The 26,993-nt window shown below is 45.3% G+C and overlaps 1 protein-coding gene across 1 annotated transcript in view; it reads left to right on the top strand.

Annotated features, from left to right (window-relative positions):
* Positions 1 to 3,379: 3,379 nt before the first annotated feature.
* Positions 3,380 to 26,993, top strand: part of AKAIN1 (A-kinase anchor inhibitor 1) — a 182,690-nt gene continuing 159,076 nt past the window's right edge. The window contains exons 1-3 of the mRNA XM_069622093.1: positions 3,380 to 3,481; positions 7,284 to 7,383; positions 9,796 to 10,026. Of these exons, the coding sequence (XP_069478194.1) occupies positions 3,380 to 3,481; positions 7,284 to 7,383; positions 9,796 to 10,026 (433 nt within the window). The remainder of the gene's footprint in view (positions 3,482 to 7,283; positions 7,384 to 9,795; positions 10,027 to 26,993) is intronic.

Below are 26,993 nucleotides of genomic sequence, written 5' to 3'. Positions count from 1 at the left end.
GGATTGCCTAGCTTTTAGAATGCTCAATCTGAACAAGCCAATTTCTAGGCCTTCACCATATGAATGGCATGTTAGTTTTTATAGCAACCCCTATCTGGTGCAGGAACATTGCTGATAATAGCACCTCTTATGCTGCAAAACCAAGTACATATGCAGGTAGGTTTATAAACTTCAGACATCGGAAATCTTTAGCCAGCCTTGCTGGAGTGCTCTTCTAATCTTTCACATGAACGCTTATCTCTGCAATGAGTGCTTAACACACTGTGCTAACTTCTGAACCATTGTGGCACTCAATGTATCAATATGGATTTCAACTTTGGCTATTGCACATGATCAACATAATTCCCACAAGAATGAAAGAATGCCACAGAAGCTGTGCCATACGGAACACACAAACTATGTATTCCACAGTGAACACAGAAAGCATTACATGAGTAATTGATCAAGGCAGAATGTACTTGTGAAAACAGACAGGCAATGGGTTTAGCGCCTCAGCAACATAATATAAAATCTCCTGGCGTGTGCTATTTAAGTCTGGTAAACAATGGAATCTTACTTTAGATCAGACAGCCTTGTGGGGCCCCCTCCAAGGTGGGGACCCTGGGCAAGTGCCCCTTTTGTCCTCCCATAAAGACGTCTCTGGGACAGTACCTTGAGAAGCAATGTCCCGTTCATAAGAGGACTGCATTATATCACCCACAAACAAATGGGTTAGTAGAGAAGGTAAAACAATAGCAAATGGAATGTGTGTGCATTGTTGCAGTGTGTGAGGCATGTCAAAGCAGGCAATGATTGCTAGATTTAAAGCTTTGTAATTGACGTTGCATGCCATGGCAGGGTGTTCCCTTTTGAACTGATGTGAGAAAGGAAATGCTATAATTGTGGTTTACTGCTCTGGTTAGAGCGGGCAAGAAGTGCGAAGGTGGATGAGGATGAGACTGAAGAGAGGAAGGAAGGGTCTAAGACAAGGTATGATCCCATACAGTGTTTGAAACCTATTTCGGCAAGTGAGGGTGATGTTGATTTTTCAGGGCCCCCACAAATGTACTTATCCGTCCCCATCCACCTCTTTCAAGTCTGTCAGCGTTTGATAGATCCTTTTGCATTAATACCCCAAACGGTGCATTAGCAATGATGATATTGTTTCTGGGCTCACTACCCCACCACACGTTGCTTTTAGGCAGTGTAAGAAAGCTTTCTTACAGTGACCCTATACGTTTCTAAGGGAACCCGCGGTAGCCACAATTTCCACTGATGTGCGCACATTTTCTATACTTTATTATTAACTGTTTCTTAATAATGGATCAGATGAATCCCTTCCTCCTTCGTTTTTGTTTCCTTCAGTTTTTGTAGTTTACAGTCTAGTTCATCATATCATACCAAAATAAGGGGGAAAAAAAACAAATGCACGTTTATTGTGCATTCGGGAGTAAACAGAAATGATGCATTCCCATTATACTGTACAAGAGGAGTGGGGGTTGCAGTGGTGTTACAAACTTCCCTTGCACAGTATTGTCAGGCCCTGAGCCTATCACCACCACAACCTGTGGCGCGTTACCTGGAGGATGATCCCTTGTTGGCAGCCGTGGTGGGGGTGGACTCGCTGGTAGTACAGATGGGCAGGTGACACAGGACAGCGTCCGAAAGGCATCCTCAAAGGGCACCGCCATGTTGGCTTGTCCGCGTGCATGCGCAGTAGCCTGTTTGGGTTCCCAAAATCTGCTGCACCTACACAGCGTTCCCCGTTGCCATGGAGTTGACGCCCGCTGTGATGAACGCAATGAGAGAGCAGCGGGCTATTTGAAGCCTGCTTGGTTCCCTCACAGACACGTCTCAATATGCTCTGTCTGTTTGGATCTTCCTTCCACTTCTCATTTCCTGGTGGGTTCTTCTCTGCACCCTTGTTCTGCCATTGCTTTGTCCTGCCCTGTTCCTGCCTGTTCCTCCTTCCCTCCTGGGGTTCCCTTACTCCTCCCAGCCTCTGTTTCCTTCCTGCCTGTGTTGCCCTGACTTACTTGTGCTGCTGCCGCCTCCCAGCCACTGTTGCTCTGCCTTGACTGCTCTGCTTCGGCTGCCTTCTTCCGGCCTCTCAACCTTTGATCAAGTCGACAGACCACATCCTTTCCACAAACTGGTGTGCCTTGGTTATGCTGAACATTCTACACCCAGCTTTCCCGGCCAGCGCTTGCACCATCTCCACTCTCCAGGTCACGTTAATCCGGGAAAAAGCTGTATCGTGTCATGGGGAGCTGGTCTCTGAGTGCTCTCCTTGTCAGTCACTGTAGGGGAAGGGCACAGGGGTTGGTTCCTGCATCATCCTAGCAGCCCGACGCAGCCTGGAACGCTGAGGAAGTGCAGAAAGTGAAGTCACAAGACCACAAAGCCAGCAGTGACGTGACCAGGTACTTGACAGATTGAGATGCCACTGGTCTTGCTCCCGAAGATGCTAGTCTTCAGCAGGACCCCCTGATTCATTCTTCTGATCGGTTGCTGTTCCAGAATGACCATCTCTATATACTTACTGAGGCTCTTTGTTCCAGTCTTTTGTCTTGTCTTCATGATTCCGGGACTGCCGGTTATAGGGGCATCAAGACTACTTTAGAGAGGTCTCTCGACAATTCTGGAGGCCTTGTATAGGTCAGCAGGTACGAGAGTATGTCCATCAGTGTCTGGTCTGTGCCAAAAGTAAATCCAGCAGAGAACACCTGGTTGGCCTCCTTCAACCGTTGGAGACTGCCTTACCCCTGGCAGATTGGCATTGAATGCAACAGTCTCCACCACACATGACAAAAATACAAATAATTTGTTTCTGTTAATTTAAATCATTCCTGGTGGGGCACCTTTTCTTTGTATTCTGTAGAGGAGCAGCTGTACACCTCTGCAGGAGAACCCGCCCCCCTTCCTCCCATATGTTGGAGACCTAAGATTGTGCAGTGTTTGACACCAGCAGTGTGCCAATAGCACAGCGTGTGTTCGAAAGAAGATACCCATTAAGACACCCCTACCAAATATATCCCTGAAGTGATGACAACCTAATAGAGGAACTCCCTGAAGGAATATAAAAAAGCGCTAAGAAAGGAGCTAGTTACATCATAAGAAGACATAACACAACGGCCCAATATACTGGCTGAAGAGGATGCATGGATCCTACGGAAACTAATGACGAAGTAAAGAGTTAAGTGAACTTTTAAATACAAAGAAGATTACACGTCCATGAAGTGCTGTAGACAATCAACCGTTCAAAAATTGTACAGATGCTGAAACGCAAGTAGACTAGGTCATCATAGAAGCTAGCTATAAATAGCAAATAGAATGCAGGCAAAGGTGCCAGTGTAAAGGAGCTGGACACCAGTATCATGAATTTAGTAAACTAGGACCCATGAAGAGGGAAGGGAAAAACTGTGTTGTAGCAAGAATAAGCAGAATCGTGGAGCTGCATGGCGAAGTTGTCTGGCCTGAAGTCAAAACTGAAGTAGCCAAGGTCAGCTATCTATTCTGGAAAGGAGCAAATGTGCAAAGGATGAATTATCCCTTGTTAAGGTGCAAAGAAAGAACACCAAGAGTGCCAAGTTTATTTCATTTAAAGCATTTAAAACATGTAAAATGGACCAAATTGTGGTCTCCTTTCACATGGGCCAAGGTTGAAAATAGAGTTTGTACTTGAAGTCCAAGAACACAATAGTGAGTGCTCCCACTCCCATGTATTCTAAAGACAAGGTGACTTTAGAAGGCCAAGTTCAAAGACAATCTTCATGGCAGAACGCATGGGCGATGAGAGATGCTGGGCTAATTAGATGGGGAGGTAGTGTCATGCCTCATTTCCCTGCCCCTGGGTCTGGGTTTACGTGCTGATAAGTGAACCGAATGTTCCACATATGGCACAAACGTGCCAACCAATTATATCACTCCATATATCGAAGGACCTTATAATTTGAAAACCAATGAGAAGCTGTGTATCTAAGGTTTCTGAAGATGACATGTTTTAGAGGTAGGCATATGTTGTCCACCTGATAGTGGAGAGCCAATCACAATCCTAGTTCATATAGAAAATATACTAGATGTTCCACTTAGCCAATCCCGACCCTTGATAGGTTGTTCATTATTTGTCACATAGTATGACATCACCTCTGATGTATTTTTGATATACAAGCTATTGTTGTGAAAAGATCACTGAGAGAACCTGAGAGTACGTCTGTTGATGTTCGTTGTAAACTCTCTGTTTTAGAACGTTTTTAATACAACAGTACTTTGCCATCTTCCTGAGTTGGTTCTGTTATTTGGAGTCAGTTATTCTGTGTGATCCCATCCATTGCATGCACGTTCCTAAAGGGCCCTAAGCTCAATTCTATTGACTTTGCCCCAGCCCCTGCAAGAGCTGTGGTTGACCTCAAGTATATATTTTACCGCTGGCATACCATGGCCACTGATTTCATCATTGAACGTCCGGTGTCCAAAGGAAATACTTGTGTAATGGTCATTGTGGATTGCTTCTCTAAATTGGCACTTTGTCCTTTTATCCGTAATCCCTACAGCTGATAAAATGGCCCATGCTTTTCTTCATGAAGTGTATCAGTTGCAAGGGATTCCAGAATAGATAATATCAGACAGAGGACCCCAGTTCATCTCCGGCTTTTGGAAAGCTTGCTGCAGTCTCCTGGGTATCAATCATGCCCTGAGCTCTGGATACCAACCACAAAGCAATGGCCAGATGTAGAGAACCAATCAGACCTTGGAACAGTACTTACATTGCTATGTGAAAGCCCTTCATCCTAATTGAGCTGAGTATTTGGACACTGATGAGATGGCTCACAAAAACACCTGTCATTCTTCCATCAAGTCTATCTGATTCTATTGTACCTGTGGTCGGCGCCCTATGATTCTGCCCATATCTTTCTCATACAGAGCGCTGATCCATCAGCTGATGCCTTGGTTCTACATCTGTCTTAAGACCAGAACCAGTTTGCACTGGAGCTACAGAGGTCGGGACAGCTACAGAATAACATGACTGACCGCAAACAGTCTATCCCGCCCTCCAATCAGATCGGGGTACTTGGTCTGGCTCACTGGCAAGGATCTGCTGCTTCTGAATTTGCCTGTTAAGTTGGATCCCTGGTTTTTGGGGTCTTTTCGTATTGTGGTTCACATCTCACCTGTGGCTTTCCGATTATCTTTACCTGCTGCTTGGCGTGTGCACCCTGTTTTTCACATCTCTTAGCTGAAACCTTACCTGAAGGTCTCCTATGGACATTCATCTTCATGTCCACACCCTATGGATGTCAACGGTTTGCCTGAATATGAAGTGCAGGAGATCTGCGGCTCTGTTTCATTGGGGTCGTTGGTTTTTCCTGATTGACTGGCAGGGCTATGCGGCATGGGAGCCTGTCCATGCTCCTCGTTTGGTCCAGCGTTTTCATCCACATTTTCCTTGGAAGCTTTATGCCCCGGTAGGAGGGTAGGGTGTCAGGTCCCTGGCCTGTTACTGCTCCAGCGCTTTACCTGGAGGATGCTCCCTTATTGGCAGCTGCAGCGTGGATGGACCAGCTGGTGGCACAGACGGGCAGGTGACAGGGGACAGCATTCCAAAGGGAGTCGTGGCTCTGGTGCGCCTGTAATGGGCCGTGCCATTTTGTATTGTCCACACGCATGCGCAGCAGCCTGTTTGGGCTCCCGACATCTGCTGCACCTACGCAGAGTTTCACCATTGCCATTTGGGATGACGTCCACTGTGATGAACGCAATGCGGGAGCAGCGGGCTATTTAAAGCCTGCTTAGTTCCCTCACAGACACATCTAAATACGCTCTGTGTTTTTGGAATCTTCCTTCCACATCTCATTTCATGGAGGGTTCATCTCTCCACCCTTGTTCTACCATTGCCTGGTCCCGCCCTGTTCCTGCTGTTCCTCCTTCCCTCCTGAGGTTTTCTTCCTCTTGCTGCCTCCTCCCAGCCTCTGTTGTCCTTCCTTACCTGTGCTGCTGTTGCTTCGTTCCTGCCTTTGTTGCCCTCCCTTACTTGTGCTGCTGCCTCCTACCAGCCTCTGTAGCTCTGCCTTTCCTGTGCTGTTTCAGCTGCCTTCTTCAGGCCTCTCAACCTTTGATCAAATTTATGGACAACATCCTTTCCAGAAACTGGTGTGCCTTGGTTTTGCTGAATATTCTACACCCAGTTTACCCTGCCAGAGCTTGCGCTATCTCCATGTCAAGGTAATCTGGGAAAGCTGTATCGTGTCGTGGGGAGCTGATCTCCGAGTCCTCTCCCTGTCAGTCTCTGTAGGGGAAGGGCACGGGGGTTGGTCCCTGCATCATCCTAGCAGCTCGATGTAGTCTGGATCGCTGAGGAAGTGCAGAAAGTCAAGTCACAAGACCACAAAGCCAGCACTGATGTGACCAGGCACTTGACAGATATAATGAGTTCAGTGGTTGGGGGGTGTCCCCCGTATTATTAGAGGTAAAGCGGGGGACAAATGAAGAAAATCCCAAATGCTTGAGTTTCAAAATGCAAACAAGTCGGCTTCGCAATTTTGTAACTCAAGCTTTTGCAATTCGTTTTTTTAACGTAGATCCGTTTACATCATCCTCTTCCATTCCTCCCACTAGGAAGGCGCGTTGATGGGGGCAGTAGCTCGGTCATTCTCCGCTCTGGGATTTTTGTGATTACCCAGGTAACAACAACACCTACACAAGCCCCTTTTTTCTTTTGTTGGCATGCAGTGTGCGTTGTGAGGTCCTTTTCCTTATGTTTCGCGCACCTGGTCACCGCTTATTTCTCACTGCGTCCGTGTGGCTTGCTTCAGAGCGTGCTTCCGTTTTGCTTCTTTTTCAGTGCCGCTGGGGAACAAGACCATGGGCTCCTTTCCCAGAAACACACCTGGACAAAGGCACTTCTTGTTTCTCAGAGTGTTTCTTCACTTGATGATTGGGTCTTGCAGTGAGCATGATCGTTGTTCCTCTTCGCTGGAGAATGCGTACAGGCACACCTCTTTGCCGGTTTATTAATAACTGCTCCACACGTAGTCAGTGAGGTTGAGATTTATTTATTTAAAGTTGTGTTTGTGAAGTTAAACCCCTGCAGAATGTTACTCCCTCCCCAGGTTCTTTGAATGGCTGTGCTTTAGAATACCCATTGCCACTCTGGTTCCACCATTCTTTACTGGAACCAATATATGCAGAGAACTACTTCACAAAAGTTTGTGCCTTTTGGCTATACGCTTTTGGAAGGAAAGGCTACTGCCAACAATGAAGCCCAAGGATTTGACTGAGTTTGACATTTGTGTTAATCCTTCTAGATACATGTCATCCAGCCATTGTTGCACAAGTTGCTGGTTGGCGAGGAGACCAATGAGGACGAGTTTGTTCTTGGTGCATTTCAGTTTGAGCTTTTGCAAAGTAAGACTGTCACTTTAGGCCATCTAGGACCAGGCACAAAAACTAACAACAAATCTGTGGTTTGTCCTTGTGGCTGATGCCATCATGGCTGGTCATGCATAAGAAGTTGGGATGAGATGGACAATCTAACTCAGGGGGCACAGCTATGTGCGGGGACCACCTCACTAACACTTCCAAGCTTCTGCATTGTGATATACAGGCGGCTTTACACAGACATCCCCCCTTAGATCAGCCCCATGCCTCTACAGGAATATTGGTGATAACGGGATGCTTAATAGTTTCTCAGCATCCTCAGCTGATTGTGCGCAAGGCATGACTCTACATTTATTAGCTATTTATAGTTTAGTTTTCAATTGACTATTCAAAGTCCTGACGTATCAGGATATTCAGTATGGATATGCTTTGACCCATCATATGACATGTAATGAATTCAAATGGGTAATCATTTACAAGTCAATGGCTATCAAGTGTAGCAGATAGGTTTGTAGATTCAATGGTAGGAGTTGTGCACCACTATTATGTTATGCTAAATAGTGGGTATAAAGTGCATTGTGCACCCACTTCAGGCATCTTGGTGCAGTTATCCAGGTTTGGAATGTAAGGGAAAATCTATGAGTAAGTTGATCAGGAATAAAGGATGCACCTGGGACATAGCAATGGAAGGACAGGGTGGAGCTGTAGGGATGTGTGCTTTAAATTCATCTCCAGGCCATTGCCCCCCCCCCTCTGATTCACTCTAGCATTTCATCTGTACCCCATAAGTCAGTCCTTTTTTATCGTATTAGTACCTCCCCTTTTCACCTCTCATCTATTTGATCTTCTTCGCTTCATAGTTTCCTCTAGTCCCCTCTCTACCACATCTCCAATCCTTTGTCTGGTTTGGGCATGGGGCCCCCATGTTTAGCTGTGAACAATCCTGCCCGGAGATACCCCTTGCATCCCCCGTAGCCCCCGCCTGTGACTTGTACCAATACTTTCTTTTGCCTCTCCATCAGGTTTGCAAATACGTCTTCAGGATAACTGTGAATAAACATGATGCCTGCTCTTTCATCCTCTATGTATCCTCTCCAACCGGTTCAGGATGTCAGCCTTCTAGATTAGCTATGAATAATTCCGACGATTGCTTCTTAAGAATGTGTAACTTGTTTGTAACAGCGCCTTGATGCCCACGGGCTTAGTGCGCTTTGTACATTTTAAAATAAAAATAAACACATGCTCTGCAGTGGAGGAAAGCAAGAACCAAGGTGTAGAGTTTGAATTGGAGGGTTGTTAGTATGGGCTCGATGGGGAAGGAGGAGTGTGAAGGGGGGAGAGTGCGGGTAGGGGGAACATAGTTCCAATACTTTTTTTTTTTGTTTTACATATCGACCTCTGAGTGCACCTTACCCATGTATGGCAAGCCGCAATGCACGTTGTGCTGCTGCACATTCCCCACTGTGGCTGCTACGGCTGTGCGCCTTTCTCCCTAGGTCACCCTGCCCGCCTTCCATAACCGAGAGTACCTTTTCAACCTAGACATAGTACGCCCTAGTGATGCTACGACTCCCTCCCTCTGCCTACATCCCTTACACCCAATTCTTAACCGTCCCCCCCCCCCACCCCACTTCCCCCACCCTTCCCCACACAACACGCTCTTTAACAAAGCCAAAGCGGGCCATTTAAAAATAAATAAATAAATAACAAAGCCAAAGCTATTGGTTGTGGCACGGCTCAGTGAAGCCTTGCACTATCCCATTACTAAAGGAAAACGCCTTGAAGAGGTCTGTATGCAGGTTTGAAGAAAATGTGGAAACGAGTTAAACGCTGTTAAATTGGGAGACTTGTCATTAGAATGACTTCATAAAATACGGCGTTCATTAGCGAGTGTTTGGTGATTGGAAACACTTAAATGTCACTTAGCCTCCATGAGCTGCAGAACCCCTTTCATCTGGAGCAATTATCTGTCACCCTGCTGAGAGAATGTGCAATGAGCGAATCCCTTTCTTTCAACTCCGTTGCGCCGAGCTGATATTTTATTTAGTGCATGAGGGAGCTGTAGAGGCAAGGGGCGAATATTTCGAGCCTGTGAGCTCCATGTGTGCCCCACGTGGCACTCCCGAAGAGGGGAGGACAGGAAGCGGCCAGGCGACCCTACTGACAGCTGGCCATGGTGCTGAATCCCAGGGCACTGCTTCCCAGCCACTCGGAGAGCCCTCTGTGTCTGGAGCTGTCCGCTGACTTGGTGGTTCTGAAAAACTTCCAGCGCAGTGAGGCGGCCGGGATGCCTCCATTCAAACGAACCAAGATCCTCCTTCTCTAGCCAGGCGGATTTGAGCTACATCTGCCCGCCGTTGTCCAAGCCCTGTCCAGTCCACAACAGAAAATATAAAAAAATAAATAAAAAAACACGAGGAAAATGTTAACGCCCCTACCCTTCGAAGAAATCAGCTTTGCAGAGGGCCATCACCTGGGCCACTGCATATCGCCCCGACAGAGCATCATCCTTGTTGGGAGCCGTCCAGAGGCCTTCACAAACACCTCCTCCTGCAGCCCTGCCCGCCCTCGTATCGCACCCCCATCTCCCGCACTTGCTCGCTTCCAGCCTTTCTCAGACTGTCTGCCTCAGCTCCCGGCGCCTACCGCAGACTATGGTGTTTGCTCCAGGTAACGTACCGCCTCCACCCCCACCCCCGCCGCTCTCTCTGCCGATGCAGACCTTTCCCTGCCGGGAGGCTTTGACGAGGAGCCGGAGGGAGAGGAGACGAAAAGGGCGAGACTGGGTGGGGGGCGGGGGTTGGGAGGGGAAGAAATAGGGACGGAGAGGGAAGATGCCAGGCAGCCCCATGCCGGCAGCCCTTCTTCTGTGAGGGTCAAGCGCCCTCCCCAAGGGCGGAGGGGAGAGCAGGAAACACGAGCAGACACTAACGACCTCCCGAGGCACTCAAGGACGGGCTGTGATCTGCTGCAGCGCGAGGCTCCAGTCTGCACTCTCCTCCTATGTGTAATAGTAAGTCTTCAAAGTCTACTTGCCTGGTGTTTTTGTTTGGATCTGGATCGGGAGCTGGTGCCCTGCCTTCATACCCAGCCTGCTTTTCGGAATTCACCATTGGTCCCGCAAGTGCCACATGACACCGAAATATGCTTGCAAGTAAGTACGCATATCTGACAGAGAGCGCAAGGGGAACGCAGGAAAGAATCCTTGCGAAGTTACATTGCGGGCAGTGCCGGCGGCGTCTGGGGGCGACCGCGCTCAGCTGTCTGATGGAGGGATGGGTACCAGTCAGGAGGGGATGCTTACTGCGAACGTTTACTTTCAACTGACCCTGATATCTGTAGCGGGTGATCTAAGAGAAGTGGGTGGTGTACGCTAAATTCGGAGAGGCAAATTACCCCGCCCATCCCGACTCCTCAAAACATGGTAACCAGCATCCACAACATATAGTTTACTAAAGTTTGCCATACTTAGACGGATGTACACACGGTCTTTTCAGCTGATCTACACCTCTGCGAAGGTGAACCAGGGCCCCAGACTCAGGCGGGTTCTGTAACATTTGCAAACATGTATACGTACTCTGGGAGCACGGCTTCTGCCACTGAGATCTGGATTTTGAACCCACACGGCTGAGGACCAGGACCATAACCAGAGAGTCCAAAGGCTTGGCCATATATGTTTGTAACCCCTATTTTGTAAACAAGCATTGGCAGAGCCAACAGTTTTAGCATTTGTAGAGACGTGGGAAAGGTACTTTCTATCCCTACAGCCCCCTACCAGCACTTGACACATGATGTCTGCACTTACCCTTGCACTTGCCATTAGATGGCCACACTTCTTATGTATTGTTTTTACCTTATTATTATACTATGTACTGCACTGCCCCTCCCCCTTTCCCCTTGCAATTTTCCCCTTCCTTCTCCCCCGCACTTGTACGATCTCAATGTCGCCTGGCCTAGTAAGATCGTTGTCTGTCTTCCCTCTGTCCCTCCTCCCTTGCCTTGTTGCGCCTTGAAACACCTGTGTATAGGCACGTTATAAATGCCATATCATATCATAGCATATCATAGCATATACATACTTATAGGTATACTAACTGGCCATAAGATGTTAACAGCTGCTACACAGTGCTAGTACCTGGGCATATTATCACAGTGCCTGTCAATAACTGCTGGACCCATATGCAGGCAAACTTACATTTGTTGTGCTGGGATGTGGGTGTCATGTCTTGTGGACCCCTTCCCTCCCCATGAAATGTTACACCACAACATTTGGTCAAGTGTTGGCAATAAAAGGCCATAGGTTTTCATTGTTTAAGATATGGTTATGGAACATAAACAATAATTGCATATCATAATAATATAGTACTTTTGGGCACCGGGTCTTGAGGTTACCCCCTCTGGCCGTGCCGCCTTCTTTGTCCCACGACTTGTTGTGGTCACCGTACAGTGTCCTGTTTTCCCTTCAGTTGTTCTTCTCCCTTTTTTCTGGGGTGGGAGGGATTGCGGAAAAGAAAAAGATGAAGATTCTGAGTACACAGCAAACTCCCTAGATGTTTGGGTCCCCGTGCAGGGTCCACAAACAGTTTGTGTTCTTCTGAGCTGAAAGCAGCTCATTATATAGTACCCAGGGGTAGCCCCTGTTGTGCATCTGTGGGGGTTGTGAAGCCAGCCCTCAGGCCGGCATGCAGCCGTCTGTCTGGGCCTCTGGGGGGCATTTCTTTGTTGACCCCCTGTCTGGCTGCCCTTGCTTGGCACCCATTTGTTATTGAGGAAGGGTGAGGTGTTCTTTCACACCTCACCCTCCCTGCGCTTTGCAGCGCTGAGACTGTGTGTCTCCCTGTGTGTTGGGGGAGAGGGGAGGGCCTTGGGGGAGGGCTGCTGCCACTCCCCTGAGCCTGCTGCCATGGGGCAGCAGTTACCTGGCCTCGCGTGGGGCTGCCCGGCAGCGTTGCCCAATAAATGCTGCTTCAAAGCCTATATAAGAATCAGAACCTTTGGCTTTGACAATGCTTGTTTTTAAAAGACATTTAGTACAAAAAGTGGGTGCAAGAACACAAATATTGCTTTTGAGCAAGTGGCTGAAGGCACAGTTTGTTAAGGTATTTGTACTAAACCAGTAGCTGGTATACAGGTGCAATCAAACCATTAACTTTCAGAAGACTACTTACAAATGTTTGTTTGTTTGTTGGTTTGTGCATTTATATAGTGCTACGAACCCTCAGGTTTCTGAGCGCTGCTTATTTCCCACAGTTTGTGGTGCTTATTTATTGACCTCGGAAGGATGAAAGGCTGAGTTTGGCCCTGCCGGGATATGAATCTGCGTGAGCAGGCTCTGCACGGATGTCAAAGTGAGTACTCTACTCGCTGTGCTATCTGACCAGCTAATAACATTGACATCTCTGTGGAAGAACATTACAAGCTCAAAAAGATCCCAGTCTCTGTTTTTCTAGTGGAAAGGAGCAGATACTTAGTAGGAATGGCCATTGGGACTAGAAAGGGCAATGCTGCAGGGCCGCCCAAGGCAGGGCCAGGTAACTGTTGTTACATGGCAGCAGGGTCAGGCGAGGTGCAGCAGCCCTCCTACAGGGTCAGTGCCCCTCTCCTCCCCACAGATAAGGGAGACAGCAGGGTCTGGCACATCAAAGCACAGGAAGGGTGAGGTAATGAAATACCTCACCCGTCCAAGAGAATATATGTGTACATTTCACCCATGAGAGCCAGGCAGGGAATTACAAAGGGATGCCTCCCCCACTCCCTGGGGGCGGAGGCGGCCCCATTAGCCAGCTTCAGGCTGGCCTGAGGGGTTGGTGCACAGCCCCTCCCACACATACTACAAAGACCAAGGAGTGCCTTGGTTCCTATAGAATGAGCTGCTTGCAGCTCCAAAAGCACAACTGTTTGCGGACCCTGCACAGGGATCCAAACAGGAGAGGGAAGTCCTCTGTGCCACTCAGCGTCTTCCTGTCTTTTTCTTTTCCACAATAACCCTCCACCCAAGAAAAAGGGGAGAAGAACAAAGGAAAGGAACTCAGGACACCGTACGGTGACCACACCAAGTTGTGGGACAAGAAAGGCGGCACGGGCCAGAGGGGGTAACCTCTGGACCTGATCCCCAAAAGTATGATATTATTATGATATGCGTTTATTGTTTATGTTCCCATAACCATATCTGTAACAATCAAATCCTACGGCCTTTTATTGCCAACACTTGACCATATTGTTGTGGTGTAATATTTCATGGGGAGGGCAAGGGCCGTAAGACATGATGCACACACCCCACAACAACTAAGGTAAGTCTGTTGCATATGGGCTCAACAGTTATGGCCATTAGCCACGGTCAGTGGTTGGTTAACATTCCCCACCAAAAACACACAAGCTGTGTTCCTCCTGACATCACATCTATCCCCTCTTGTTACTTTACATGCTATTAGTTTTGGCTCACAGGAAGTGCTTATAATGCCACCGAATAGGCAAAACTAAAAATGCATATGGATGCCTTTTATGTTGATGTTTGATTCAAAGTCTCCGCGGAAAATGTTGTGTTTTATTTTTTTATATGCACTTCCTCAACAGTGAATTTGGCTACTTTACGGTGGGCTCAATGTTCAACCACAATGCAGTACTGCACAATTTAAGACAGTAATGTCTTTATGGGAGGGCAAAAGGGCATGTGCCTTGGGCTTCCATCTTAGGGGGAGAGAGGGCACAAGGCTGTCTGATCTAAAGAAATCAGTTCCCATTGTTACCAGACCTTAAATAGCACACATTTGGGATATTTTGTGGTATTGCTGCTGATCCTCTAAACCTATAGCTGTCTGTTGTTGGCAAATACATTCTCTTCTGATTAATCTGTCCTGTAATGCTTTCTGTGTCTATTGTAATAAACGTAGTTTGTGCATTCCATATGCCACAACCCCTGTAACATTCTCACCTTTCTTTGGGGATTTGTGTTCTGTTACGGTTCCCAAGATAGCTCAGTGTGTTTAGCACTCATTGCAGAGATTTGTTATCATATGGAAGAGTAAAATACCAAATTCTAGCAATGCGGACTCAGACTTTCCTATGTCTGAAGTTGGTACATCTGTGTATATATGTACTTAGTTTTGTATGAAAACAGATACTATTATCATCAATGTGCCTGCACTACATAGTGGTTACTATAAAACGAGCACAGCCTCACTTGGCAAAATGCCCAAATCCTAAATCTTTCAAAATTGTCGGCCCTTCAGAGTGATTTTGTTCTCAGGGTATGATCTTCAAAAAACCTTCCCTCACGGTTTCACTGGCTATAGTGTTGCTTCATCCATAATTATAGTGAGCACTGACATATGGCACAACACCACCACTTGTTTCTTTGCTCTCTAATGGCAACACCACTTGAAAACCATGTCCATCTTCTTATCTCAGTCCATCTGGATATGGACACCTTCCCGATAGCTTTGAATCGGCATCCACAGTCTAAGCAATGGTTTGTGTACCTTTCTCGTTGCTTCCGATCTGTCTCTCTACTTGAGCACGTTTTTCGTTCTCTAAGGCTAATAATCTCAGTCTTCTCTATTCTGGGTTATGTGCACCATATCATACAATTGGTGACCTGCTTTTATACTACAGCCCATATAACTTCTGCATGATGGATTTTGATTAAAGTGCCCGGTACCTAAGCAACACAAGTATCCTTGTCGTGGACTGCTAATATTGCCTGTGAAATGCTATTTATCAGTCAGATTACATCAAGATTGAAGAGGGTACGCGGATTGGAATGAAGTACCCATGCTTATCTTTATTGCCACGAGGCAGTTCATGAAGGTATGGGTTGTGACTCAGACAAGGGAGGCACGACCAGATATTATAGATCCCTTAATTTCTTTGTTCGGGTGGAGGGAGAAAGGATGCCCCAAAGGTGTCCATGCCCCGGCCCCCAAAGTGCTTAAGATGGTCCTGTACATATGGTGCTGGGAGGTAGATATCAATCCAAGTTCAGACAGACCCATGCCAAGAAGAAAGCTCCAATCAAGACGAGAACACACTCTCGCTATACTTCAGAGAGTACCTCAATGTTAAATGACGATGTTCATGCAACACATTTCAGTTTGGTATTTGTATCTTATTTTATCAGTCATTTGTACTGAAAATGCTTCCCAAAGTATAACAAAACTGCTTAGTAGGCACTCATTTCCAAATAACAACACCCCACTTTTTAAGCAAGAACCCGACACCACCATCATGTAAATGGGTTCCATGTCATTTCGCCGACCCCCTGTATTCCGATGGGTGTTTTGCCACGGGAGTTTTGTCGAAAAAGTTAATCGACATTTTTTGTAAATTATTTTTGGGGGGCTACTCCCCCAATCCCCTTTTAATTTTTATTTCCCTTACCTCCCAAACCTTTATTTACCCTTTCCCACCCCTGCCAAAAAATGCGATGGACATTTTCGGCAAGACTCCAGCGGCAACACACCCATCGGAAAAACGGGTGTCAGCAAAAAGCTGCCATACCATATGAATGCTACTCAACTAAAACTGGCCAGAGCAAATTGTATTTACGTGAAAGCTCATAAAGTGCACACCACAAAATTAAATGTTGCTAGGTGCTGGAAAGAGCAAAATGGATGAGCGGGAGGGATGGGAGATAGGAAGGCAAGAGCCTGCGCTTGAATTAATGGCCAGGTTTTTAAGAAATGCCTGAATTGAGAAAGGGAGGTTGCTTGGCAGATGTGGATTGGCTTCGTGTTTCACAGAGTGGGGGCCACCACTCAAAATCTACTGTCATCTCTGCCATGGTATCTGGATGGGGGAACCTTTAGGAACCGTTGACTGGTGGGCAGAGGTCTGGTGGGGTGGTAATGAGGATTTCGATTTCAAGCGATGCAGTGCAGAGAGGTTGATATTTTTGAAGGATAAGAGTAATATTTCAATCAGATGGAAAATGGTGATGTGTACATGTTTTCAAAGGCCAGAAATGAGGCTACCTGCTGAGTTTTGAACCAATTTCTGTCTTTATATTTGGTTGGGGCGGAGCTGGGTGTAAAGGGCATTTGCGTATGCTGGCCGAGAGTTGTCCAATGAGCCTTTAATGTCTGCATGACTCTTCTGTGATATAAAATTGGAGGACATTCCACAGAGATTTGAGCTGGAAGAAGCACAATTTCATCACCACTGCAATGTAGGTTCTCATTCTTAGGCAGAATCCCATATGCCTCCGAGGATTGTAGCTTGAAAAGAAATAGAAGTAGGAGTGACAAAGCAGGCGAGATGTAGATGGAGTTCTTGCCCTTTTTAGCAGTAAACTGGTACATAATAGAAGAGCTTCATGTTTGTGATTGTTGAGCTTCAGTGTGTTTTCATGCATCAAGGCTTTTAGTGCAGGCAGACAATTTGGCTGTCTGTCCATTAAATGTATTTCATTTGTTGTGATTGGTTTACAGAGAAAGCTATTCGCGTATAAAGATGCTTCTAAATGCAGTATCCACCAGCAGACTTTAGAAATCATATCCCGCTAGACTGAACTCTGATTGCGGGAATATAGCATGTCCTCTGCCTCCTAGGCCTGTGCTGCTGTGAAGAGAGAAGGAGGGTGATAATAAAACAACCAGGGGGTGGGTGGCAGAATTCCAGGAATTTCTTTGTTGACACAGGTTGTCTAAACATCTCTGATGAATTGACTTCTGCCCTGCAGGAGTATAAGGGTGAGTAGAGGCTAAAACGCTGACTCAGCCCTGACACTTCTAGGAACCAAGAGCCAACACAATCATAATGGTAAAACAGGCACAGTTAAGAGATATCCCTCCTTCGCCTTTTGTGGTCACATGGCTGAGAGAAGACTGGGGATGTGACTGTGATGATTGAATAGCGACCCAAACAGCAAAGCATAACAGTCCAAAATAAAGGGAATGTCCAATCAAGGTTCTACGAATAGACACTCTTTAATAAAACACACCATTTGAAAGAACAACCAAATAGAAAAACGTTTTCAGTTCTTTAACAGACCTTTCCCAAAATGTCCAGTCTCGGGGTGCCGTGACAAACGTTTAGTTTGAAAGTTTCAGCCAAATCCGTTATGCGAGTCAAAAGTTATTAGCAATTCGTTTTTTGGGTTTCCTATGTATCTCAATACTCAATTTTACTATAGTGTGGCGACCACTGCACTATAATATATATTATATCACCAGCTTAACTCAGCGCACTCCCATTGAAAAAGTTGATAAGAAAGTTTAAAAACGCTGTTTCAGCCGACTTGCCATTAATTTTCCCTTCGAGAAAAATTCCAAATTTGGACCAGGTACGAAATTTCTTTGGCATTTAGCACTGACTAGATTTTTGGTAGGGGTCTGTGGTTCTTGCTTCCCGTAGTTTTTAAAATATTTGACAGAAAAGGGGCACGTCTTCTCCCAAAATTATAGCTATATTTTCCATGGTGTTTTTCAGGTGAGAGACTTTTCAGAAATGAAAAAGCCACCATTTCTTTTGGTTACATGGGAGAGATAACCGCGATTATTACAGGAATAACCACAGCTAACCGAAAACAAGAAATTTAAAAATGCCTTTTGGAGTGGAAAAGGGATGCAATGCCATCATGCTAGCTGTGCGGAGGGGGGAAAAGGACACCATGTGAAATTGAAGAGTTGGGGCGGATGGGGAACAAGCTTAGAGCTCAAAGGTTTTTCATTGTCATGGTTATTCGGCAGGATAACAAAGGTTATAAAAAAAAACGAGATTGGAATTAAAGTGTGTCACACAAAACGGCAAGTGTTGTGGGGAATTGGAGAGAGCTGTGGAGGGAAAGCGAATTTGAGGGGAGAGGAGGGAGGCATTTGGTGAGTGCCTGGGTGTTTTGGATTTTGCATGCTTTTACTGATAGCCGCAGTAATTTACAGGCACCTACAGACTGTGGTTATTGCAGTACATTGAGAGTATTACCGTGGTTATGGAAAACAGTTTTAAAAAAGAGAGAGTTAAAAAAATGGTATTGATACAAAAAATGTAATTTGACAGCTATAGTGAGGAAAGTTGTGCTCACTGGCCCGGGCCAAAGTACCTGGCTGGTGGACCCGAAAGACATGTACAATCGAAAAGAAACATATTGTGGGTAACATGTATAGTGGACAAAGCACCTAGTCGGCAACATGTCACGGTATCACAGTGAAAGGCCATGGCCACTCGCCCAAAAGAAACCTGGTGGTTTAGCCATGGCCAGAGGCCACAGCTAGTAGCCTGCTAGTATTTTAAAAAAAATTCATTCGGCATGGCCAAAGGCCCTGGGTAGTGGGCCCGAAAGACATGTATAGTGGCTAAGGTCGAAGGCCGTGGCCACCAAGTGGGACCAAAAGAAACACACTTGGGGAACATGTACAGTGGACACCATGGCAAGTGCCCAGTAGTGTTTTAAAATTTACCACCAAAGGTCCTGGCTAGTGGGCTCGAAAGACATGTCCACCTAGTGGGCCCAAAGGAAACATATTGGGAGAACAAGTACAATGGACACGGCCAAAGGCCATGGCAATTGGCCTATAAAAAAAACGATGGGATAAGAAAACCCTTGAAATTCACTGAAAAAAACTTTAGTTACGGTGCAGTTGAGCAGATTGAATGCAACAAAACCCTTGAAATCAGCGGATGTGGGAAGACATGATCAGCTTAAATCAGTGGGTTCCTGTTGCAAAGCCATTGCAAACAAAAATATTTTAAGAGAAGGGATTCACAATGACATACAAAATGGCATTATGGTGGACATGGCATCCACTTAATTTCAATGGCGGACCCCACTGCAGAGAGGCACCTCCGATGCCAGCAGTACCAGGCAGGAGCCTGTGCTGCACCCCTGACGCAGATCTTAGGCAAAGGTAAGCCTATGAAGGAACCCCTACTCCACTGGGACATGTGCTCTTCTATGCACGCAATGCACCTTCGCGCCTATCTAAGATGCCGTATTTACTCTGATGCAACCTTTATTAAATCCCTAAACGGAAAGAAAGTGTAGCTTTAAAAAACTACCCCTTCCACGGGCCTTGTGATTGCCAAGGTATCGATTCCTCATTGTTTTTGGTCACTTCAAAATGGCCGTACCACATGTAATGAAGCACAGCCCAACTTGCTAAACAGGCTGCCGTTGGCGACGCAGCCTCATTAGCCCCTTGCCTGCCTTAGCAAGCCAATCACAAGCCGGCAGGCGCAGCCGGCCCTGACCCCAGAGGACCATAACGAGGCCCGACATTCTGGGCGGACTCCACTGCAGAGAGGCACCTCCGATGCCAGCAGCACCAGGCAGGAGCCTGTGCTGCACCCCTGATGCAGATCTTAAGCAAAGGTAAGCCTATGAGGGAACCCCTACTCCACTGGGACACGTGCTCATCTATGCATGCAATGCACCTTCGCACCTATCTAAGATGCCGTATTTACTCTAATGCAACCTTTATTAAATCCCTAAACGGAAAGAAAGCATAGCTTTAAAAACTACCCTTTCCACGGGCCTTGTGATTGCCCAGGTATCGATTCCTCATTATTTATGGTCACTCCAAAATGGCCATACTACGTGTAATGAAGCACTGCCCAATTTGCTAAACAAGCTGCCATTGGCGACGCAGCCTCATTGGCCCCTTGCCTACCTTTGCAAGCCAATCACGAGCAGGCAGGCGCAGCCAGCCCTGACCCCAAAGGCCCACACCTAAGGCCCAGTTGGCGCTCCGGAGCGCGAGGGCATCTACCACTACTTGACTCTCTTCCACATTTACCTACTTGAGGTCTGACTTTGCAACTAGGCTACACAAACACATCATGGTATTGTCTACCCTATTGTATATGCATTTTCTCCCACTTCAATTCTCCGTATTGCACCCTATGTTATACTGACTCGTAAAGGACATGTCAGGCCCACTACCAACCGTAACTACTAGCTTACCCACTAGGCAAGTCATACTCTGCCAATATGCTTGTTCCATTGTACTGTACGCATTGATAAACTACGCCGCTTTTGTCCACCCTCCCAGTAAGCTTAGTACTTAAGTTGCAGCTCTACCTGAACCACTGCCATCTGTACCTAATTAGTCATACTGTTAATTACCCACTTAGCCCATACGCTGCTTAACATTTGATTGTTGCATTTAGCCCATAGGTGGCTCACCATTTGATTGTTGCATTTAGCCCATATGCTGCTCGCCATTTGGTTGTTGCATTTAGCCCACATGCTGCCCACCATATGATTGTTGCATTTAGCCCATATGCTGCTTAACATTTGATTGCTCCATTTAGCCCATAGGTGGCTCCCCATTTGATTGTTGCATTTAGCCCATAGGTGGCTCACCATTTGATTGTTGCATTTAGCCCATAGGTGGCTCACCATTTGATTGTTGCATTTAGCCCATATGCCGCTTAATATTTGATTGTTGCATTTAGCCCTTAGGTGGCTCACCATTTGATTGTTGCATTTAGCCCATAGGTGGCTCACCATTTGATTGTTGCATTTAGCCCATATGCCGCTTAATATTTGATTGTTGCATTTAGCCCTTAGGTGGCTCACCATTTGATTGTTGCATTTAGCCCATAGGTGGCTCACCATTTGATTGTTGCATTTAGCCTATATGCCGCTTAACATTTGATTGTCGCCTTTAGCCTATATGGTGCTCACCATTTGATTGACGCATTTAGCTCATAAGTTGCTTAGCATCTGATTATTGCATTTAGCTCATATGTTGCTCAGCATCTGATTATTGCATTTAGCCCCTAACTGGCTTTCCATTTGATTGTTGCATCTCGCTCATATGTGCCTCCCAACTTGATTGACGCTTTAACTCCATTATTACCTATCTCCTAACTACACTAGCTTACCTTGTGACTACCCTCAACCTATCAAGCAATACTCATGATCATGAGTACAATCCTAAGGACCCTGTTATTCCAACTCATACCTGGATTCTTTGCCATAATGGCCACCACGATTCTGCCCTCATGCCCGCCCAAGGACACGTGTCTACAAACCTAAAATACATTTTACTAGTAGAAGTTCCACACGCAAAGCTGTCCAATCTATAAATGTATCTAATAAAAGTACACAACAGCACAATCCCAACAATCTGTCTGCTGTACATCTAGCCACAACTCCCAGAAATGCTCGGAGATCTATCAGATCCACAGCCCTGCCTCCCCATTATAATAAATACAACACCCTATTACTATCTGGGTCACTCATCAACACCAGATCCATGGTGGCTCACGCTTCTGATATCACTGACACTCTAACCAATGAGAACTTGCATTTACTGGCCATACTGAAACATGGCTCCAGGAAGCTGGAGGTCCTGCCCTTATGATAGCTGTACCGGATGGTTATCAGATTCTCAGAGCTGACAGACCCAATGCCAAATTTGGTGGACTAGCCATTATCTATAAAACCAACCTATCTCTTAGACTTGCTAATACCTCATCATACCAATCTTGTGAGACTCTTACAGCCAAACTTCATCTTTCTAATAACCACACTCTAACCATCCATGTGGTCTACAGACCACCTGGACCACTAGGCTCCTTTGAAGATGACATAAACTGTATCCTAGCCAACAACACTAAATATCACTCACAAATCCTGCTCATGGGAGACTTTAACGTCGGATTTAATGATAAAAATGACAAACATGCCCAATCAGTAGATGCTATACTGCAGGACTATGGTTTGACTCAAAAAGTTACTATCCCGACACACACCAAAGGCAGGACCTTAGGTTGGGTTGCAGACCTGAACTGTAACATTAACATTACTAATACTACACCGCAATCTTGGACAGACCATCATCTCATCACTTTCACCGCCTCTCTTGACCCCAATCGCCCCAAAACTATAGTTATGGTACCACCACTACCCACTAGGAGCAAAAAGGACATTACGGTGGGAAAGTTAATTCCTCATCTTCTCCCCGACCTTAACAACTTAACCAACAGCACAGACCCTACCTTCCTAGTGAAAGTCTTCAACAGCACCATGACTAAGGCATTAGACACCATTGAACCAGTCAAAATGCGCAAACGTAGACAGAAATCTCACTTAATACATGGTTCACACCCCAATTAAAAGAGCTAAGGATGCAAAAAAGAAAGCTGCAATCTATTTGGCACCACTCGCCTACTGAAGAGAACAAGCTTAAGTTAACAAACTTCTCTAAACTGTACAAGAAGAAAATAATTAGCACAAAAAAGAATACATTCAATGATAGAATATCCAAGGCAAAATCAGATACCAAGGAACTTTTTTCTATCCTTCGTGAAATGGAATCACCAATACCACAAGCCGACAATACTCCCAAGGACAAACTTTGGTGTACTGACATACAAAAGGCCTTGTCAAACAAAATCACTTCCCTCCAACTTAAAATAGCCAAAAAAAGCCTCTCTACTCCTACCCTCAGAGACCCTACCTCTACAGCAACCAACCTTTAGTACACATGACAGTATCACCATACATTTTAGATTCAGAGAAATCTTTATTATTGAAACAGAATAAATCATACTTCCACTGAAACCCTCTAACTGCAAAGGTGATAACTGCCCAGCCCAAATTATAAAGGATGCAGCTAGAGACCTAGCCCCTTTCATCTCGAAGCTTATCAATGCTTCATTTAGGACGAACCTAGTGCCCAATAACCTTAAACACTCCTGGGTGCTCCCTTTGCTTAAAAAACAAACTTTAGACCCTTCCATTCCGACTAATTACAGACCCATCACTACTGTTCCCTTCTTACTCAAAATGTTCGACAGAGTAGCCTACTTACAAATACAGGACTATTTAGAAGTCAACAGCTTACTAGGATCATGACAGTCTGGATTCCGCCCTCTTCATGGCACCGAAACAGCCTTGATCGACCTTAAGACTCAAAGTAACGAGTTGAAGTACAATGGTAACCCAGCTATGCTACTCCTCCTTGACCTATCGGCAGCTTTTGACTTGGTGGACCATGCATTATTATGCAACCACCTTAGGTCAGCTGCCCATTTCTCAAGTGATGCTATAACTTGGGTTCAATCCTTCCTAAACCGCACAATGAGAGTCTTCTCCCCTCTAGCAGCTGCTGATCCCATACAAGTCCCTTGCGGTGTACCACAGGGATCATGCATCTCTCCCACGATGTATAACATTTTTTATTAAGCCCTTGTTCGATAAGTTGGACAGATTGGCTGTCACCTACTCAAACTACGCAGATGACACCCATATTCTCATTCCCCTTTCGGGTAACTACTTGGAAGACTCAGCCTTAGTAAATAAGATATGCATCCTCATTCAGGCATGGATGGCAACCCATGGCCTCTGCCTGAATGATGATAAAACGGAGATATTAATCCTTGGATCAAAGACTGCCATTAAAAACAGTAACCCCAGCTATGCCTCTTTCAACATTGATAATAATATAATTAAAGTGATGCCTGCAGTCAAAACTCTTGGCTTCTATCTTGCCGCTTCACTGACCCTCAAGAAGCAAGTTAACTTACTAGCATCATCATCTGCATATACCTGCAAATTGATCAGAGCCTGCAGCCCATTTCTCTCTGAAACTAGCCGCATTACCCTAGCCAATGCGCTCATATTATCTAGACTGGATTATTGCAACGCCTTATACGCGGGATCCAATAAGTACATTATGGACACATTGCAAAGACTCCAAAATAATGCATTAAGAGCAGCCTTAAATATTCCGAACTGAGATCACATCTCTATTTTCAGAAGAGATGTCCACTGGCTCAAGGTCAAGGACAGGATCCTCTTCAAAATGCTGTCCCTCACCCCCAAATGCCTAAATAACATAGCACCTCCATACATTGTAGAGAGAATTAAAAAAAAGAACTTCCAACTGACCTACGAGATCGGCCAACGCCTATATACTAGAGGTCCCTAGATACAAACGGAAGACAGCTGGCGGCTCTAGCTTCCCAGTTGTAGCTGCACATTCCTGGAATGGACTGCCCTTAGAGCTTAGAACTGACCAACCCTACTCTAGATTTATGCGAAAAATCCTATCCTCATTATGGACCAATGATGTCTGAATCGAACTGTAGTTGACCCTTCTCAACATGGAACTGACCCTATTCCTAGACTATTTCTCTTCCTACGACTGCTAGGCCTGTCCTACCCTAATGTACATACTCCCTTCATCCACCTGACTCTATGGTTCTTCTGATGGGACCTACTGGAGCTATTGTAAATTATGCTGTAGTAATATGCCTTTCATTGGTTTAGCAATTTCATATATGTATCTAATCTACCGTGTATCTAAGCTTTTAAATATTCTTGTAATGCTTGCGTCCAGCTACCTGAGGGTTTTGGTTGCGCTTTATCAAATAAACAAACAAACAAAAAAACACGGCTTTGTTGCATTCAATCTGCTCAACTTAGCTGCACCGTTACTTACATTTTTTGGGTGAATATACATTGCAGGGCCTGTGGCAGTGGTCCCGTATTTATGGCTAGTTTTCCTCAACTCACAGAAAGAGCTCTTTTTGGTGGCTTATAACTTTGCCCCCCCTGGACGCATCCTCACCAAACCGGTTTCGTCCGGGGGGGGGGGTAAATAGATTTCCCAAACCACTGCACCAGGAGCAGCAGTTTGGTTCCAAAAATGTGCTTTTGCAAAATTGTTGTAAATCCATCCAGTAGTTTTTTAAAAAAATGGCCAAAAGGTTGGTAAAAAAAAAATAGAGCTATATAGGTGCGGTCCGTTGACTCACTTCCTGATTCGGAGTCCGTGCACACCTCTGGACCCATCAGAGCTGTGTGACATTTGTGGACATCGTACTCGAATGATGATGGGTCAATTAAACATGTGAGGTGCATTAAAACCTTTGAAACGGTCACCATGTTGGATTTGAGTACTGCACCCGTATTAAAAAAGACAATACTACATTTGGCAAAATAATTAAACAGGTGATGCGGGTGGGACAGAATATTGCCATAAAAAGCCAAAATCAAGTGTTTGTTCTACTGTGAAGTCCGCAAACATCTCATATGTTCGGGGGCATTCCTGTGATGTTTGTGAACATCTCAAGTTTTTTGATGACATTCATGCATAGTTCTGCATCATAGAGTCAGTGTAAAACAGTTTTTGGATGGCTTATAACTTTGCTCCACTCAATGAAACTGCATGGAAATATACATTATCATTGTAGAGCCTGCCATGAATGGTTCTGCAAAGTTTGGTGCTGTTTTGCAAAGAGGGGGCAAAATTAGAGGGGGGTCCCAAAATATTTGAAAGGCTTATACATGTGGTGCCGTTTGACAAATCTGCACTAATATTTGCTAACAGCATTTAGACCCAACCTTGAATGTTTGTGCAACATTTGGATGGATTTTGTAAATTGTGGGCTAAGTTATATGACTATTATTTGCACATACATTTTGACATTTTCCAAAAAATAAAACATGGACAGATCTGCAGCAAACTTGTGCAAGGAGCATTGGCAAGGATCTGAAACCATGGTTTCACAAGTGTCTGTGTTTTATTTTTTTCAAAAGTGACATAATGTAGGTACAAAAATAGTGATATACCTTTGGTGACTGAGGTATAGCCTGTGGCCATGGTCAGTGGCCAGATAGTCCGGTTCATAGTGACCTGGATAATCTGGCCACAGACCATGACCACAAGGGTCAGGCAATGGGGTTAATGTGGGCATGGCCACAAGTGACCGGCTATGAGCTAAAGTTTTTTTAAATCGGGATAGGTTTGAATACGAAAATAAGTCTGCTCGTGGCTACAGCCTGAAGTGCTGAATCGGATTGCACCAAACATGCGCAAAGGAGCATAAGCAAGGACCTCAAAGCATAGTTTTTCAAACTTGTCCCGTGTTTTATTTTTTCCAAAGTTTTTAAATGTAATACAAAAATGATATAACTTTGTTTCCTAGACAGTGGGCCTGACCCTTGGCAAGGATGAATGCCTACTCTGATTTACTTATTGGGGTATGCATGTGGAAAAAGTCAATTACTTCAAATGCTGTATGATTTTGTGCAATGCAGACACATCTAAAGTATCTAATAATAGTCCTGAGACAATTTTATTTTTCAAATTGTTGCAATATATCCATTGTGTCTTTTATATAAGATGGCCATCTATGGACCTGAGGTTTTAAGTACCAAACAATGTATTGTGATATTTGATCTGTTACAAAGACTATATGACTACCATTGGTCTATCCTCTGGAAAGTCTATGAAATGTTTATGTGCCTTCAGTAAAACATAAATAGCAGGCATGCAAGGTAGCTGAACTTTTAAATGATTTATTTCTTCTGTTGTTAAATGCGTTTGGGAGTCCACTCGCAAGGTTTGTCCCTGATAAAGATTTTAAAATATTCCAATCGGTTACATTCTAAAAGCATATACTTGTGCCACCTGAATGTATTTATGTATGGTGGCATATCATCACAATTCATAAGGACATTTCCACTTGACTGCTAGTTCTATTATTATGGCAGGATCCAGTTCTATGCACTCAAATGCCATTCTCTGAGATGTCAAGTTAAAGACAACATTTGGTTTATTGGTTTTCCACAAATTTCATTTTTTTAAATCTCTGTTCTCATTAATTCAAACACATAAATATTAGAGGGCCTGTGGTAGCGGCCATGCAGTCATGGTTAAGTTGCTCAACTCATAGAAAGAGCACTT

Source organism: Ambystoma mexicanum, chromosome 5q, assembly GCF_040938575.1.
Source record: "Ambystoma mexicanum isolate Mex_15411 chromosome 5q, UKY_AmexF1_1, whole genome shotgun sequence".
NCBI classification, from domain to species: Eukaryota; Metazoa; Chordata; class Amphibia; order Caudata; family Ambystomatidae; genus Ambystoma; species Ambystoma mexicanum.
Note: the sequence above shows the minus strand (reverse complement) of the source record. Positions and strands in the feature narration are given on the sequence as shown.